This window comes from Felis catus, chromosome D4 (genome assembly GCF_018350175.1).
Source record: "Felis catus isolate Fca126 chromosome D4, F.catus_Fca126_mat1.0, whole genome shotgun sequence".
NCBI classification, from domain to species: domain Eukaryota; kingdom Metazoa; phylum Chordata; class Mammalia; order Carnivora; family Felidae; genus Felis; species Felis catus.
Window position 1 is genome coordinate 86,835,377 of NC_058380.1, and position 18,072 is coordinate 86,853,448.

General features: G+C 56.3%; 1 protein-coding gene across 3 annotated transcripts in view; it reads left to right on the top strand.

Moving 5' to 3' along the window:
* Positions 1 to 18,072, top strand: part of URM1 (ubiquitin related modifier 1) — a 36,174-nt gene that overhangs the window by 1,188 nt on the left and 16,914 nt on the right. For 2 of the 3 annotated variants that reach the window (XR_002737682.2, XR_006588477.1), the window contains exons 2-3: positions 3,094 to 3,164; positions 11,419 to 11,500. Coding sequence is in view for 1 of the 3 variants with exons in the window: in XM_003995934.5 (XP_003995983.1) it covers positions 3,094 to 3,164; positions 11,419 to 11,500; positions 12,824 to 12,872; positions 13,210 to 13,278 (271 nt within the window). In the remaining 2 variants the exon portion in view is untranslated. Of the gene's footprint in view, positions 1 to 3,093; positions 3,165 to 11,418; positions 11,501 to 12,823; positions 12,873 to 13,209; positions 14,274 to 18,072 lie in introns of those variants that run through there. The other variant, XM_003995934.5, reaches the window with a different exon arrangement.

The following is an 18,072-nucleotide window of genomic DNA, read 5'->3' on the forward strand; positions in this document are numbered from 1 at the left end:
AGCCAGGCACTGAGGATACAAAGATAAATAGAACTCTGTCCATGCCCTCCAGTGCTCAGTGTTTCTGTCCCTTAGAAGGGGTAGTCTCATGAATGTTAACTGCATTTTAATTGACAATATTGTCTGGCCCCGTGGGTCCAATTAGGACTATGCTGGTCTGGTCTCCTCACTATTTTGCTTCACCGACCCTTGGCTCGGCTATGCCCCCTACGCCAGCCCTCCCGTAGCATGGAAGTTCTAGGAAGATCCCTGCTACTTTGACAGGCCCCAGCAGAGCTGAAAAGGGAGAAGCTGCAGACTACCGGTATCGAGGTTTCTCTGCAGTCAGCTTACCTTTCGTTGTCACTGAGTCAGACCTGGTTTTTGTTCATCAGAAATGTTTTCCGTCTGCCAGGTACTGTGCTGGCCGCAGTGGGGAAGTCCTATAAGGAAAGTATGGTCCTTGCCTTCGAGAACTTATAAACCAGCTTAATTACCCCTTTTCTAGTCTAAACATCGCTAGCCTTAGCCTCCCTTACCCGCAAGAGCAAGAGTGAGCCCCACAACATTTCTCCCCCAGTCTACCCATCTTTGAATAGTTCCGCTCACCACCACAATGTCCCATGAGAATTGCAGCTTCTCAGGAAGCAAGAATATCTAAGGTGTATTTTAAACCCAGATTCCCTGTCTCTTTGTGTCAATGCATGCTTTTGCCCCTGGCTTTTCCTTCATTTTCTCCATTTCTTCGCGGACTTCCTTCACCCTTCACTCTGAACCTGAGCAGCTTTGCAAAGAAACCTTGCCCATCATTCTCTCCCTTTTGTTCCTGAGTGCCACAGTGATCCTTGAAGTGTGTGGTTAGCCCCTGACCAGATGTCGTCCTGTCAGTCCTACCTGCTTTGAGAGCCTCTCTAGACGACCTCTCATACCTTTCATCTTGTCAGGAACCAATTCTGCCATCCTTTGTCTTGCCACCTGAAGTGTCCTTAGCGGAGCATTTTCTCAGGTCACACAAAATTCAAAGTATGCGGTAGAAATGCGTTTTGCGTCCCTGAGGTCCAGATGTGAGGTTCCCTCTCCTTTTCCTCTTATCCTTCCTCCTGAGACTGGTAGGTGTTGGCAAAGAGAGGCAATGCCATTGAGGCCAGAGAAGGAGGAGAAATGGGCATTTTCATTCATTCAGCAAATACTTCTTGAGTGCCTGCTGTGTGCCAGGCTCTGTTTTAGGCCGAGCTTGCATTCCAGCAGGCAAAGGGAAAGAAACAAAACTAAAAACGCATGGGGTGATCAGATAGAGACAAGCTAGAAAAAGTGAGGGCAGTTTGAGGAGCGTATATACCAGCCACTGGTACCAAGAAACACCCCTGTCACAAATTGGGGAGTGAAGGGAAAGATGAAGTGTCTTTAGATGTAATTCCTTAACTGAGTTTGAACAGCAAACCCTATAGGACATAAGAAAATCTGGCTTTGGTTCTCTTCTGGGGTCAAAACAGGCCCCTTGCCCGCCTCCCGAATCTCTGCAGGGGCTAGGCGTTCACCTTCCACCCCTCCAGATGTGCTGGCAGCACAAACACCAGCCCCTCCCTTGAAGGCCAGTGAACCCAGTGGTGACAGGTCACTCTGAGCCAGACTGCTTCTCCCTTACCCGCTTGCAAAGGGAAAAACAGCCTTGGCCTCTGAGCCTGGCACCACCAGGTTTGGCCGCTCTTGGTTGTTTGCCTGGGTTCCAGTGCCCCCAGTTCCCACCCCTCTTCTCTGACCCCCAACTCCTGAGCCCCTTGCCTGTCACCCTCCCCCACCCCAGCTGCTGCATGTGCCAGCCCCCACCCAGAAGAGAACGAGGCTCTTGGAAGGGGATAAATGGAGGCTCTGTGCAGGCTTGCAGCTGAAATGGCCCTGCGCGCGGCCACAGATGGGCCTCCTCTCCCCCTCCACATTTCTGCATCAACAAAGCGTGACCTTGTTTGGATGACAGTCGCCCCATGTTTCCCCCATGACAATGCTTGCCTTGCCTTTGCCTCCCAGTGGACCGTCTCAGGACATCTCTGTTCTCTGAAATTGGGAAAGGGTGGTGTAGCGGGAAGCGTCACATCCATCAAAAGTCTGTTAAGGCCTTCTCAGTTAAGATCCACATGAAGTCCGAGATGGGAATCAGGAGACCCAGAGGAAGAAGCACTGTGGGGCATTGAAAGAGCCCTGGTGTCCGCATCATAAACCCCTGGCTTCTGGACTTGGCTCCGAGCATCTCTGCTATCCCGGCCTCCCCTTGGCCAGGTGCTGGCACATAGAAGTGAGCCAAGGTCTGCCCTCAAGGGGCTTTCTGACCTTTGCGGAGTCTTGTTTTCTTCCTGCCAAGGCTGCTGGGGCTAAGCAGAAACCAGCTGGAATTCAAATCCCACTTCAGCCACGGCCTGTGTGACCGTGGACAAGTCACTTAACCTCTCCGGGCCTCCGTCTGCTTCTTCATCGGATGCAACTAGTAATGTCTTCCTCCCTTCCTCCTTACCTGGGCTGCCCTCAGAATGAAATGAGATGAAGAATATTCTCATGAATGGCAAAGTTATTTGCTAAACCCAGTGGAGTCTCAACCTCCAGCACTGTGGTGTGCCCACCGGGCCCAGCAGTGAGTGGCACAAGCAGGGGCATTTCAAACCCTCCCCTGGCCCAAGGAGACCCCTCAACACACAGGGTCTCCACCGTGCCTGATGCTGGCTCCTCACCACTTCTGTAGATGGAAAGATTGAGGCTTGAGAACATGGAGTCACATGCCCAAGGTCTGGGCATCAGGCAGAGGTGGAGCATGGCCTCCATCTCAGGGTGACAGCTCCAAAGCTTGTTCTCTGCACCTGTATGCTAAGCCGCCTCTTGAGAAAGCGGAGGAGTAAAAATGAGAGTCTGCAATTTTGGGTACTTGATCATTGGTAGAGACTATCTGCACCCACTTCACATTAGGAAGTCACATTTGAGAATCCATCACAGTCTGGTACCCGAGCTGTTCCTGAGCCTTGGTCTGTGCGTCTCTTGGGCTTCTAATGCCAGCCCCTGCGGTTTTCAGTCTCCACCAGGTATTTGCAGGAGCTCACCCGGCTGTCTTTCTCTGGCCCTCCTTTGCAGAGGCGGCGCAGAGCTCCTGTTCGACGGCATAAAGAAGCATCAGGTCACCTTGCCTGGACAGGAGGAACCCTGTGAGTATGAGCATTCCGAGCCCCGCTCTGAGGGCCGCTGAGCAGGAGCCTGGGGTCACTCAGCCCTGTGCAAGGGGGAAGGGGCAGGGTTTCCCTGGCCAGTGGGAGAGGGGAGAGGGAGGAGGAGGCATCACCATCCTCTCTGGGATGAGCCAGCTTTGTAGGAAGGAGATAGCATAGCTTAGTCCTTACAGATGCAGTTTCTGGATTCAGACGGACTCAAGTTTGAATCTCTCTAGAGCCTTAGGCCAGGCACCTCACCTCTCTGAGCTTTAGTGTTCTCACATGTGAGGTAGGGACAGAAATCCCTACGTGCTAAAAGCTGTAGCGCGCATCTCTGTTGTTGCCGGATGGCAGCAGAGAGGCGTCCTCCTGAAGGGGGTCACCTTCAGCAAAAATAGAGCCGTGTGGATGGGCTCACGTGGTGAGAGGATTTAGATGAGGAGAAAAGTATCCAGCCAGAAAGGAGGTGTGATGGGGAAGGTTGACTGAGGGGGAGACAGTGGGTCGCTGGGGTTTTTTGTTTTTTTGGTCCATTGAAGTACTTGATCTTCTTCCTTTAACAAACGTACACTGAGCATGTCCTGTGTGGAAGACCGTGTGCCAGGCACTGGGGAGACATGTAAAGAAGGGCCGGTCCCTGCCTTCACACTGGGTGGGGAGGGGGGTCGAAGAGGTAACTTACAGGGGTCCAGCTGGGTAAATACTGGGGTAGCCTGGAGGCAGGGGCCCGGGCACCGCAACCCTGAAGGGGCTCGGCAGCCCTGGCAGTGGGTCCTCGCCAGAACAGAGCGCTCGGGAATGGGAACCCGTCTCCACCTGGGGATGAGATGGCCCTGCGGGGAGGGGAGATCAGTCACATGAGGAGGCAGGGGAATGAGGTCCACGGAAGCGGGCCGTCGAGAAATGGTCATGAGGTTTGACGGGGTTCTTCTGGAACTGGACACACGTCTGCCAGGAATCAGACAATTCCCCAAATTCACTGGCTGCCAAGCTGTCTCTGACCCTCCCTTGGGTCGGAGAGCAGTGGCACAGGGTGGATCTGTGTGCCACATTCAGAGGCTGGGGGACGCCCACCAAAGTACAGGACACTGCCATCCTTGAGCTGGGAGCGGGCATGAGGCTGGGGTTAAATGTCGGGATTGGGGGACCGTGTGCATCCCTGGTGGGGGAAGACTGGGGAAGATGAAGGTGACTGTTCCTTAGTTTGACAGGTGGCCACACAGCCTTGGGAGGGAACAAGGGGCTCTCAGAAGCTTCTCAAAGATTCAGCCTTAAAGACCTGGCCAGGAAGTTAGTACAGTCTCACAGGTTAGGATTCGTTTCCCCTGCATTTGCATGGCAGGTTTAGTGATTCCAGTCCCCTTCATTCATCCGCTGGCTGAGTGTTTACCGTGTGCCAGAGATGGGAAGAAGTCCTTCGCGGTTGCGGTGGGCATATCTGGTTTTGAGTGCCCCCTTTGTATCAGGCACCGTACTAGTTGCTGGGTATTCGGTGGTGAGCAGAACAGATGTGGTTCTCGCCCTAAATGGAGCATAATGGAAGTGGAGGCAGGCAGCAGACCGGGAAACCCCTAATGTAAACTGCCCAGATGGTGGGCATTGGCATGAGGAGAACACACAGGGGCTTTGAACGCCAGCAGGTGGTAAGGGCAGGCTTCTAAAGAGGTGACTTTGAGGCGAAGACCTGAAGGATAGAAAGAAGCTGGCCTCATAAATTGGCAGGGAGAGCAGAGGTGCAGAGGGCCGTTCCAAGTAGAGGGGGTAGCTCTTGGTAAAAACCCTCGAGGTGGTCCAGGAACTGAAGAAAGGCCAGTGTGATGAGGGGCACAGGCTGAGTTTGGCGTGGTAGACCGCACCCCTGTCGTTGTGCAAATAATTGTCACAGATTCCTAGGCGGTAGCTGCCGTTATCATTCCCGTTTTAAAAACTGGAAACCCAAACTCCGAGACATCAAGGTCCACACCGTGCAGTTATTTAAGTGGCAGAACTGGGATTTAGAACCAGACTTCAGGGTCTCCAAAGGCCTTGCGTGGTGCCACTAACTCCCTTGACCTATTTGACCTCTCCTACCTGCAGTGTATTTTCTGGTTTTGATACTTTCCGTTCGTTCGTTCATCCATTCATTCATCCATGCCTTCAACAGCTACTTACTTTGATTTGTGTAGTGACCATAGTAAATATTATCTGTCAAGAAAACCAGATCTCCGAGAGAGACAGAAAGACCTGTCCAGAGTTACAGAAATAGGGAGACTGGGCTAAGCGCAGATGTTTGATGTCTCATTCTCCATTTACTGCTTATGGGGCCGATGGGGCCTGTCCTCCCCTCTCTGGGATGGCCGAAAAGGAAGTGGGAGAGAAACTGAAATGGCCCCTTTACTCAGCCTTTGGGCCCTTGGCAGTGGATCTTTACCCCTGGTTCCCATTTTTGCCCTGCTGCGCCCAGAGGCATAGGTCACACCGCAGCCACGGAGCTGGCTGGCAGCTGCCAGACATTACCCTGGCACACAGGAGCCCAGCGGGTGCCGCCAGCAGAGTCTCACTCTTCCCCCAAGCCCGTGCCCAGCACTGTCGACTGGCAGCCTTCCCAGCCCGGGGGCTGCAACTTGGCCAAGCAGGTCTTGGAGACTCCAGCAGAGAAAATAGCAACCATAAGATTATGGATTGTGACAAGTCTCACAAACAAGGGGACTCCGGGGCCCTGGGTCCTGGGCCAGGGGAGAGCTTCCAACCGAGCCAACTTGGGAAAAGAGGATGGGCAAGGCCAAAGGGGGTGAGCTTGCAGGAGGAGCCCTGGCAGTGTGCGTTTGCAGATCACTTAGTTCCTCGGGCCTCTTTTTTCCCATCTGTGAAACGGGAGGTTGGGTTAGATTTAGTCTTTATTGAGCTGGCTATTCATTGGACATCCACAGTCTGGGAAAGTTGCTTCCAGATCTGAGCATACAATTCTGGGAATCGGGATGTGTTGGTGAGAAGTTATGCGCATAGAGGGAACCTCCTAACAGCCATCTCCGTGGAGCAGGCCTTGATTGGCAGAGGTTGGTAGCACCATCAGTTTCGGACATTGTGGCTGCTGGGGGCTGGCTTTTATACATCAAGAGTTCCTTCGGTGCAAGGCCCCCAGCCCATGGTTGGTCAGTGGGCTGGAGCAAACCCAAAACTTCAGGGGAGACAGACTGTCCCCATGTGGGCCTTACCTGCCCCGGCCCCCAGGAGGAGACACTAGGCCTCACCTTTCCCTGCCCTTCTTCCTCTGCCCTGCCTTTGTATTACAGGGTGGCCCGGCCAGGGAGCTGGAGGGAGCTCCCGGGCGCTTTAAACTGCTTAGCATGCATTTCACAGCCTCTCTGGGGCCAGCTGTTCCTTTCTCTGCTCTGGGGCCTGTTTGCTGATCCCCTCCCCACCGCCCTCCTCTCCCCCAACCCCTCCCAGTCCCTGTGCAAAATTGCTTTTGAAAAGATCCACTTTCTGCTTAATTAAACAATGAGGAGCGTCCCCTGCACATCTGTAAACCTCCTTCTGAGGCCAGTTTAGCCCACAAACTGCTCCATTCTTACCCCCATTCACTTGTAAATAGACCCTCTGATGTTCCCTCTACCCTCTCTTCTCCTTTACTCCCCCCATCTCTGCTCTTTCTTCTCCCTTTTCAACTAAGGCCTGGGGTGGGCTCCCAGAAGAGCCTGGAGCCTGGTGGACTTGGTGGGAACTGGAGCGGTTTAACCTTATGGAGGAGAAGACTTAGGGGGTCTGGCTCTCCCAGAACTGAGTGGTGTGTGGAAGAGGGGCCACTTTTGTTGGTGTGGTCCCTGTGGACCAACCAAGGCCAATTGGGTGCGAGTGTCAGGAAGATAGATTTCTGGTTGGGGGCAAGGTTCTCCCTGGAGGTGATCAAAGAGAGGCTGGATGTGGGTCTGTCGCAGGCGAGTTCATGAGCAGATAAGACCTTGGGATTGTTCTCTTTCAGCCCAAGAAGCTAGGATGGACACCAGTGGCAGGGAGGGGCTGCCACAGTGGGTGGTCAGTGTCCGCAGACAAGGACAGGTCCACTGGGTGAGCAATCCTGGTGGAAGCTTCCGTAGGTGCTAAGAGGGGAGTGTGTGGTGCCCCTTTGCCAACAGCCTGCAGGAGAGGGGTCTGGCAGCCAAGGGGATAAGGAGCCCTGAGTCACTGTGGCCAGAGGACATTGTCCTGTGCGGTGGACGCTCCACAGGGCCTGCTGCTCCCTTTATGCCTGAACCCTCACGGCAGCGCTTTGGGGTTTGGATCGCTGTCCCCGTATGTCAGGCCGACTCTGCAACTGGTGCCCTCCCAGGGCATCTAGCAGCAGCTCAGGGTCCCCCAGCTCCAGAACCCCAACTCTTAACCACTCCGCCACAGAGCAGCAGCTCCCATTATTGCTGTTTCCCAAATGGGCGGGCCAGGCTTCCTTGCTGGAGACCTCGTATTAGGTGCCCATCAGATGCCGGCATTCTGGCCTCCACAGCCTCAGAATGTGATTCCTTCCACCTGGGCTGCCCTGGGAGCATCTTAGGGGTCTGAACATCGAAAATGGAAAGGAACACCTGGCTGGCTCAGTCAGTAGAGCTCTTGACCTTGGGGGTCATGAGTTCAAGCCCCACATTGTGTATAGAGTTTACTTAAAAAAAAATATATATATATATATACATATATTACATATATATATGTAATATATGTATATATATATTTTTTTACATATATATATATATTACATATATATATACATATATTACATATATATATATATATATATGTAATATATGTATATATATATATATATGTAATATATATATATATTTTTTTTAAATAATAAAGTGGAGGGAAGGCCAGTGTCTGGGGTCCCCTCACTGCTCCCAGCCCCCTACCCCATTCCCCCATTGCCTTTCCAGCTTTTGATGGCAGTGGATCCTACAGAAAACCCCAGCCAGTCCCAGCATTATCTGATGAGTCCTTGACTGTACTCCACCCCCGAGACTGTCCGAGCACATCCCCAGGGTGCCAGGGGCCTGAGCAGAGCTTGTGGAAGCTCAGGACACTGGGAGAGAGCAAAGGGTACGGGTTTTTCCTCCGGATCACAGAACAGTCACGGCACTGACGTGCCAGGAACTTTATACGGATCGTCTGATTCAGTCCTCATGACCACTGTGTGAGGCGTTCTTACCACTCCCATTTCCCAAAGGAAGCTGCGGCTCAGAGAATCCCACGGCCAAGGTCATAGGACCAAGAAGTAATGGGTTTAAACTCAGAACTGGGACTGTCTGTTCCCAACCTCTTCTCCCTCCATAGTCGTCCACATGTCCAGCAAACATCTCAGGCGGGTTCTGTGTGTGAGATTCTGTGCTGTGTGCTGTGGCCACACCAGGTCCTCGGAACACACTCTGGTTCCTAACGGTCATTCCATGAATTTGAGCTGGATCTCGATAACGTGCGTAGCCAGAGAAACAGGGAGCCCCAGCCCAGGCAGTGTGGGTTCTGTACCCACGGAGCAAAGTTGGAGTACACGAGGAAGGAGAGGCCTCTTCCGGGGAAGACCTGTCTCGAGGCCCCTGCACGCCCTGCATGGTCTGGCCCCTGGCTACTGCTTTGGTCTCATCTGCTGATCGTTTTGCTTTCTCTGTTCTATTACCTTGAACCTGCCAATTCCGTCCCGCCATTAAGTCTTCATGTGTATTCTTTCTCCTGCCTGGGATGCTTCCCCGTCCTGCCCTACTCATCCATGAGGCCTCAGCATCAACACGAACGTCCTCAGAAAAGTTTTCCTGCACCCGCACAAAAGAGATAGCATTTATCACAACTGATTGAATAAGTGGTGGCCGTCTCCCCTGCTGGCCTGTTAGCTCCATGAGGGCGGGCTCTGTGTCCTTCTTGCTCATTGCCGTCTTCCTAGCACCTGGCACATAGTAGTTGCTCAGTAAATATTTGCCTTGCAAATCCCAGGAGGGAAACCGCCCTCCGTGGGAGCGGGAAGGCAGGAGGACATAGAGGGGGAAGGTGGATCGAAGATTCCCCAGAGCCACCAGTCCCTGACTCTGCTTAACCCTTCCTCCTCCCCTGGGCGCCTTTGGAAGCCGACCATCTGGCTTGGAGATTATTTGCATATTGTCTGGGTCTCAGCAAGCCTAGCAAGATGTCCCTGGGGGTGTGTTTCAGGCCAGGCCGAGTGGCCCTTGCAGGCCTCCTTGTGAAGGGAGCCGTGAGTTCCACCTCTCCCCACCCCCAAATCCAGGCATGGGGGAACAATACGGTGGCCTCACCATGGAAACAGGCTATCAAGAATGTGGGCAGGCCTGGGGGGCACAGAAGAGGGAGGGAGTGACCTCAGCAAAGAGGAGCATCATGATAAATGAGCCCGTACCGACAGCGGACTCACCCCCCAGCCCCCAGTCCACCCCTCTGGGACTCCATGATGGTGCCTTCACTTGGATGACCCCGACATGACCACTAGCCCTCTCCCCTCCCCCCAGCCTATCCAGGGTGGAGCAGAGCCCCCCCCCCTCCTTTTGGAGGGAGCCCGGGCCTTTACCCAACGGGGTCCTGGTTCTGTACCGGCCAGCCAGGGCTGTGGAGGTACAGCTGGTGGCCCTCAGGCCAGGCACTGCCCAGTGCCTCTCAGCTCCTCCACGCACGCAGGCACAACCCCGCCTGCCATGGCTGGCTGATGGATGCGTCAGACCCCGGCGGCTGTATCGAGCGGCAGCAAGATGTATGGGCTGGCGGCCCACCAGACAGTGCCAAGATGGAGGCCAAGGGGAAACCTCTGAAACCAGGCCTCAGGGAGAAACCCAGCCAGAGTGTAAACGGACCGCATCTAGTCGGAGGCTGCACTCCCCGTCCCCTGCCCACTCCAGAGACCGTGAGGACTCGAATCTGCTTTGTGTAAAAGCAGGAATTAAAATCGAAAGGCGGCAGCCTCAGACATTGGACACTTTGCCCATGGTCCTGTGCTCTGCTGGCATACGATCCAGGGAAGTTGGCACGGAGCAGAGTGTCCAGGTCCATCCGGGGTGCAGCCTGCCTGCCTCCTAGAAGGCTCCCACGCGGGTCAGGGAGAATGCCTTAAAGTCCTGCCCAAGGCTGATGCCAGGGTCGAGACACGCTGCTGGGCCTAGACTGGGGCAGAACTGAGCTTCTCCTTGTCCAAGACGGTTTTCCCTCACCTGTGTGCCAGGGCTGTCGTTCTAGGCAGAGAAACCAAGGCACTACCTGGGCCTTTCTCCAGCTTCACCCCGGAGCTTTGTCTCAGGCATGTGTTCAGGACAGCAGACCCTTCTGAGAGACTAAGTCAGGATAGGGGTGGCTCGCCCCAGGCCCCTGCTGATTTTCCAGAGACAGTTGTCTCCCCAGGACTTTCAGTTCTCAGGTGGTCTCGGGGAGAGAAGGAACTCCTGCAGCCTTAGGAGACAGTCTGTTGGAGGTGTGGATATTTGAGAGCCATAGGCTTTGAGGAGTTCATAGAGCCAGATTTCAGTGTGCCGTGGCCAGGGACCCTGTTCCTAGGAAAGGAGAGGTGACCCAGGGGACAGATGGCTCTGAGCCTCCACATGATGTGCAAAGAGCTTGGTGACTGTCCCAGAACCAGAGTGGCAGATCTCAGTGTCCAGCTGGGAAGGAAAGGCCCTTTCAATCCTGAACCTCTTGCCTCTTCAGCGTGGCCGTCCCCGGCCTGGGGGCTCTGTGAAGGTGGGGGCAATGGGGCAGTGATTTGTCAGCGTCTCCGGCGGGTGAAGGATCCTTCTCTCCCTCTGCCAGAGGAAATTAACTGATGTTATCGGCCCAGCAATTGTTTTTCTTCCCTCACAAAGGGAAATATATGCAGACCCCTCCAAGAGCAAAGATGAATCCCCCCTTCTGGGACTGGCTGGAGACAGAAAGGTGGAGGGGGCTCTTCAGGGCCCTCTCAGAAGCCTATCTGTGGCAGCTTCAAACCATCTTCCGGAACTTGTGGGGGCCTGTCTTCCAGCCCTTTCACATGTGACAGTTCCTACTGCTGTCTGTCTTGAGGCCCCGTCACCTCCTTAAGTCTTGAGCAGAGCCACTTTCTCTGAAGACCTCTCTGGCAGGGCACCAACCTCCTAACCCATTTCCTCACCTTGGGAATCCACAAGTTCTGGGGCCATGAAAGCCTGGTCGAAAAGACGCCCCCAGAATCCCATGTTCACTTCTGATCCAGGCAAGGCTCTGAGGGCCAGAAATCATTGGGGTTTGGCAATAGTTTGTTCTGTGCCTTCCTTTCCAGGGGACATCCGGAACCTGCTTGTCTGGATCAAGAAGAACTTGCTAAAAGAGCGGCCAGAGTTGTTCATCCAGGGAGATAGCGTGTGAGTCCCTTCCTCCTCCTTCCCCGAGGAGGGCAGGCGGTGGTTTTGGGGGGAGGGGAGTGGAGGTTTGAACCCCTATCCTTGGGTTCCCCTGCAGCCTTCTTGGGGTCCTCTTCCCTTTATCCTCCCTTTGTCTCTGGGCCTCGGCTATTCTCTCCATACAGAAAGTACTGAGAAAAAGATGCTGCCCTTGCAAGGTCCCTTTCATCCCCCGACAATTTGGGACTGTCGTCCTGTACAACTTTCTGTGATGATGCAAATGCTGTGTATCTGTGCTGTCCAGTAGAGTCGCTAAGCACATGAGCCTTTTGAGCCCTGGAAATGTGAATAGAAGCTCACAGATAGGTGTGTTGGAGCGCACGGGTCTAGAATTCCAGGGAGTCAGTGTGCGCACGTGTACGCGCACGTGTACACACGCGTGGACTCACACAATACGCACACACGCACATTTGTGCTCACTGGGGACACCCCTACACCTAGCCCAAAGCATCCGTACCTGTCCAAGGCCTAGCCTGGCCTCCTGGGAAAGGAGCCATGTGCCAAGAAGTCGCTGTGCTTCTATAAGGCCAGCCTAATGTGAAAAAGAGGTGGGCAAGGTGCTTGTGGGACTCAGTCATCCCCTTGAAGCAGAGGTCACCAGCACGCCCTGGGGGGCTAAGGCTGCCATTCAGACCCCTGGCTCGGGTCACAGTCCAGCGGTGACGGAAGCTGCCCCCAAGGACAGTTACGCTCCTTGGGCTGCTGCCAGCAGGAGCCAGACCGATACCTGTCCAGACATCAGCCTACCCAGCCTTACACCAGACAGGGCCGCTCCTGGGCATGTGGGTGCTGGAGGCCACTGGCAGCCCTCCCTGATTCTGAAGAGCCAAGATAGTCTCCTCTCCAGCACGGGCATGTGGGAGGCCTGGGACAGTGAGGTGAGACACCTGGAAAAATATGCTGCTACCAGTGTCACCATGATGGACACGCATCATGCCACCTCATCTGGCACAGTCCGGGAGGAAGGCTGTGAGTTAGGCCATTTTCAGATGAGGACACTGATGCCAGGAGAAACAAAGTGAGTTGCCTGAGGTCTGGGAGGTGGTGCTGGAATTTGCACCTGTTTTCCATATCATCCCAAAGGCCATGACTGTCTGGCCTGGTTTCCCGTAGACTCAGAGTGTCCCCTCCTCTTCCTGGGTGATCTTCGATCAGAACCTCAGGAGGAAAATCTTCCACCGCACCGTCCTCCAGCCCAAGTGTCTCAGCCTCTCTACCCCTGCTGCCTCCTGCCTCCTGCCTCCTGCCCTTCACTGCCTGCTCCTCACTCCCTCTTTCCCACAGGCGGCCAGGAATTCTGGTGCTCGTTAACGATGCCGACTGGGAACTGCTGGTCAGTACCTTGGGGGATATCCCTCCCCTCACTGCTTCCCTAGGACAGCCTTCCGCCTTTCATCAGGCCCAGAGGGGGTGGCTGGTTAGTCCTCTGTCCCACTTGGCCTCCAACCTGAGGCCACTCAAGTCTCCCGTCCCGGGAAGGAAGGAACGGGTAGCTGGGGGAAGTGTGCTTTCCTCCGTCCTGGAGATGTGCAAATTAACGTCAGGGCACCCGTTTTTCTGGTAGATTTTATCCTTCTCTCCCAAAGCATCCAGGCCCCCCCCTTCCCTCCCGACCGCTGAGGAGAGGCTGCAAGAAGGGCCCTGACAGTCTCCTCTCTCTCCTGGACCAGGGTGAGCTGGACTACCAGCTGCAGGACCAGGACAACATCCTCTTCATATCCACGCTGCACGGCGGCTGAGGGCCCCGCACTGTGCCCAGGCTCCCTTGGGGTGGGGAGAAGAGAACAGTCAGACATCCCCTGGGGCCCTGCTTCCAGGTCTCCCTGTCCCCCTTGGCCGCTTTCTTCCCTGCTCTGTCCCCCGAGCTCCCTCCAGGCAGGGAAAAGAGGCCAGGTGCTAAAAATGAGCCTTTCTCAGGCACGTGAGTGGGGGTGGGCAGGCTCAGCCCTGCCTCCCTTCCCAGCAGCTGAGGTGGGGGAGGGTGCCCCTCTGGTTGGTCACAACATGAAGGGGGCTCCGTGGCCAGGTGACCCAGCCACCTCCCACTCCTTGTATCTCAGTCTGAACACTGAGTGACCACTGACACGCTCCAACTCCTGGGCTGTAGCGTCTTTGAGGAGAAGAGGAACGGACCCGAATAGCTTATAGGAGGCCCCTCCCTTCTCAAAGATGGGAGGAGTCTCTGCCTCAGTTTCCCCATCCAGACAGCAGAGGGCTCTGGCTGTCCCCCACTGATATCATTATGGAACCCCAGCTGGGGTCCCCTATTCAGTGCTGACTCCCCCCTCCCAGCAGCTGCTCTTCCAACCACACCCCTCCTCCTGCTCCCCCAGCCCCAGCCCTTGACCCTGGCTGGCCTTCCCCCACACACACAGGCCACCAGATGGGCTCCTGAGACCCTCCCCTAGCAAAAGGCTGCCTGCAGCCCATTCTGGAGAGAGAGAGCAGGCAAAAGCTTGAACTGGCAGATAGCGGCCTGGGGAGTCAGAGTGCCTCAGTTTCCTCTTCAGTGGCAATTGAGTATTTATAGTATCTGAAAGCAGGCTTGATACTTGATGGCACAAATGCAGACTTCATCTCCTTTCCCACCTCCTGCAGGAAGCAGGATGGGGGCAGGCAGCACCTGGTAGGCAGGATGGTTTGCCCCTCCTCCCTCCATCCCTTCTGGAAGTCTTGGGGCCTCAGTGTCTGCAACAGCTGGCCTTGGGCAAATAAAAGACTAGGTTGTTTACTAGCTTTGCCTGGAGCTTCATCCTTAGAAACCAATGGCACCCCACATCCCCCCAGCCATGGTCCCCGGTCCAGTCTCTGCCCCAGCCAAGGGCTTTCAGAGCTGCCCTTCACCCAACAGAGGGCAGGGGTTGAAACCCAGACTACACAGGCTGTCTAGGAGGGGGTGATCCGACATGGCCGTCTGGAGACAGGGACGGCAAAGCCAGTCTGTGCTGACCTGTCTGGGTCCCAGGACACTTCTCTACTTTGTCTGTCTGAGGCTAGGCTTTGTCCCACCAGCTGCAGGCCCAGAACGCAGAATGGGGGTGGCATATAAGACTGCTGAACCTCCCTTCCCATGACCTGGAGGAAAAGCCTTGCTGGAGGGAAACCTCAAAAAAAAAAAAAAAAAAAAAAAAAAAAAAAAAAAAAATTAGGGCATTAACATCATCCCACCCAAAACATTGCTTTCTATTAAATGTCAATGGTTTAAGGTGGAATTTCTCTCATTCTTTGGAGATGAAAAGTGCCAAGTGGTTGTCTCAGCAGCGTTGGGGATGGGGGTGATGTGTGTGCACATCATTCTCAAGGCCTAGGGGGACACACGACCCCTGGCTTCTGGGCTTCTTTCCAGTGCTCTGGGGGTAGAGACCTCCTGGGTTGCATAGGTGGGGGCCAGCCATGTTGGGGTTATGGGTAGGAGCTGGTCTGAGTGCGAGTTAAGGCCAGTGTTGGGGTCCAAGTGCTGTCTGGAAAGGCTATATGACCAACCCACCCAAGGTGCTGAGGTCAGGATATCCATGTTAGGGAACAGAGCAAGGGATTTGAAATGGCCCCCTACAATCTCACTGATTCCTGTAACCTGGAGGTCCCTCCCTGCCTCCAGCCCCACTGGAATGGCCCATTGTCCCACCTGGGATTCCAAGTCCTGGAAACTGGACGGTAGTGTTCCTTTCCTGCCTGCACCGGGAAGAGGGAGAGTAGATTCAGGATATCCCTTCTGCCAGGGCACCCCCATTTAATGCTGAGGAGTAGGGCAGGAGGATGCACTGAGAAAACCAGGTTCCCTGCGGGGAGGAATGCCAGCAGCACCACCGAAACTGGCCCAAGCGCTCTCCAGCATTTCGGGTCTTTTTCAGCCCCCATCGGGTCAGGAACAGGTGACCTGGGCTCAGCCCCAGCAACGCTCAACTGCTCCCCGCCGGCCCCCCCCCCCGCAACTCCTGACCCCCACTTGTGAGGAAATAAACAAATAAGTAAACCCCACTATCTCCGAAGATTTGTCTTTAATGAAAAGGATTCGTTTGTCCAAGTTCTGTTTCCAAAGCCGAGGCGATTGCCCGGCTGGAGCGCATCATTCCCGACGCTTCTCCGACTCCTGACTCCTGCAGCGGCTAAAGGAGGCTCAGCCCATCGGTCCGTCTGGAGGGGCTGGCGGGAGGGGTCGGTTTATTTGGGATTTAGGGGTCGGTTTAGGCTTTTTTGTCTGGGGTGTATTGGTGGGGGCTAGGTTAAAACCAATTCAAAACGAATTAGCGAGCGCGTTCCGCCGGCATCTTCTTTCGCCCCCGACTTGCTGCGGCTCGGGCCGAGGGCGGGCTACCCGGACCACATTCGTGCTCCGCCGCGGCGTGCCAGCTTCGTTCCCGGCCGAAATTTGAAAAAGGGGAAAACGACGCGATCGACTGGAGGCCCCCGCCATCCACGACTGGTCACCCGCAGAGGAGGAGGAGAAGGACGACGACGACGACGACGAGGATGAGGATGGCGGCGCTGGTGGCAGGGACCGGCGTCCCTCCTTTGCGCGCCCGGCCGGGGCCGCGATCCTCGCGCTGGGGCCAGCCAGCCGCCTCCCCGAGGGGTCTCGCCCGCGCCGAGCTCTGTCCCTGCGGCTCCCGCCCCTGTTGCGCCCGGAGCTCAGCCACAGATGTCCAGCCACAATTCTCGGTTGGCCGCAGACTCGTACAAGAATTGCGTTTGGACAATCAGTGGCGAAGCCCCCGAGTTCGGGGCCCCGGTCTCCTGCGTGCGGGGTTCCGCTTGGCTTCTTAAAAGCGCCGGACCAGGAGATCTCCGGAGCTGCGCCTCCCACTACCTCGCAGACGCTCAGCGGCAGCGGCCCATCCCGCGGTAAGGTGGCCGAGCAAGCACGCGGATCCCGACCCTGCGTGGGGATCCCCATCGCCCCTGGCGTGTGTCTCCTTCGATCTTGGCCCGGGGTCCCTAGAATAGCCCGCGTTGGGTCTCTGCGCCGCCCTGAGTCGGGGGAATCTCCTCTGTCAGGCCCGGGGAACCCCAACTCCCCTCTCCCCGCCCCCAGCCTGGGCTCCCCAGGCTCGCCGGGAATCCGGAAAGCAGGGGCCCCCGAGGCCGGGTCGCGATTCCAAGCCCGGGGGTGCGGGCTGCTGGACTCGTGGGGTCCCCGCCCCCGCCCAGCCCCGCGCACGCACCGGCTCGGGCGCTCTCCGCTTCCCTGTGGCTGAGTCGCGGCCGGGGCGCCGGCGGTAGCGGTGGCGGCGGTGGCCCGGGCGGCGGGGAGCGCTGGAATGCGCCGCCGGGTCACCTGCAGCGCCCGGGGAGCCGGGCTGGGAGCCGGCGGGCTGGCGAGGCGCAGGGCTGAACCCGAGCGGGCGCCTCTGGCGGCTCGGGGCCGGGGCGGGCTTTTAGTGGGCCGCTCCAACAATACGGGCCTGGCGCGGAGAAAGGGGCTCGGCTGCAATTGGTACTGGATTTGAATAACGCCACGGGGCCATCAATGGTCATTGTGTCGGCGGGTAATGAATCTCCGCTGTCTCTCGGGCTGGCCAGGCAGCTGCAACCTGCGCTCAGGCAGCTCTTAAAGACATAGCGTGCCCCTCCCCGGGGGCGCCCCCCTCCCCTGCACCGGCCGGACCCCTCGCCCTCCCACCCCCACTCTGTGTCCTAGACTCCCAATGCCCCGCCTGCTCCCTCGGCTGAACCTTTCGCCCATCGCCCCCTCCCTCGTCCTGGGCCAGGCACCCGCATCTCGGGGCTGCACTCCCATGGACCCGGCTCAGAGTCCCTGGCCTTGGCTGAGCTCCCCAGGAGTGCCTAGGGGACCCCAGAGTCTTTTCAGGCCCAACCCTGGCCTCCCATCTGCATCTAAACCTGAGGCCTCTGGAGCCCTCCTTCTTTAAGCTGCTGCCCCAGGGACTTCTAGCTGGAGGGTGAGGGGGAACAGTCTGGAGGTCAGAGGGTCACCCCCTTAAAAGGCTCTGCTGAAGGATAAGGGAGGAGGGCAGGCAGTCCCAGCCCCCAGGCTGAAGATGCCACCTCCAGAGACCACACCCCCACCAGGGATCTGGAGACTGCCCTCTCCCCAGACCAAGGACAAGGACTTGATTCCCAGGATACCTCCTGCAGGCTCCTGGATACCTCAGCTCTGGCAGGGGGGGTAGGGGGGAGCAGGGGGAGGGCGAGAGGGGTGTGGATGCTATTAATGCTTGTCTTGTCATGTCTCTTACACTGGACAGCTCACCACCCGTTCAGGAGGGCTGGGGCTCTGTCTAGGTGTGATGTGCCCCCCACCCCCGGCCCAGCCAGGTCTGGCACAGAGAAGGTTCTCAGTCTGCTGGGGAAATACATACCAATTTCTCACCCACAGAGCTCAGCCTGTCTTTCCCAATGAATCTCACATCCTGGTGGGGAGTGTGTGACCATTCCACCCGTACATCCTGCCCTCCTCCATCCACCCCGGCATCCCCCGGACACCCAAAGGATCCCTGCCTCTGCCCTGAAATCCTCTCCTTTCCTCACGGACTGTGGGCCACCTCACCACATCTCCCCACTGGATTGGGATT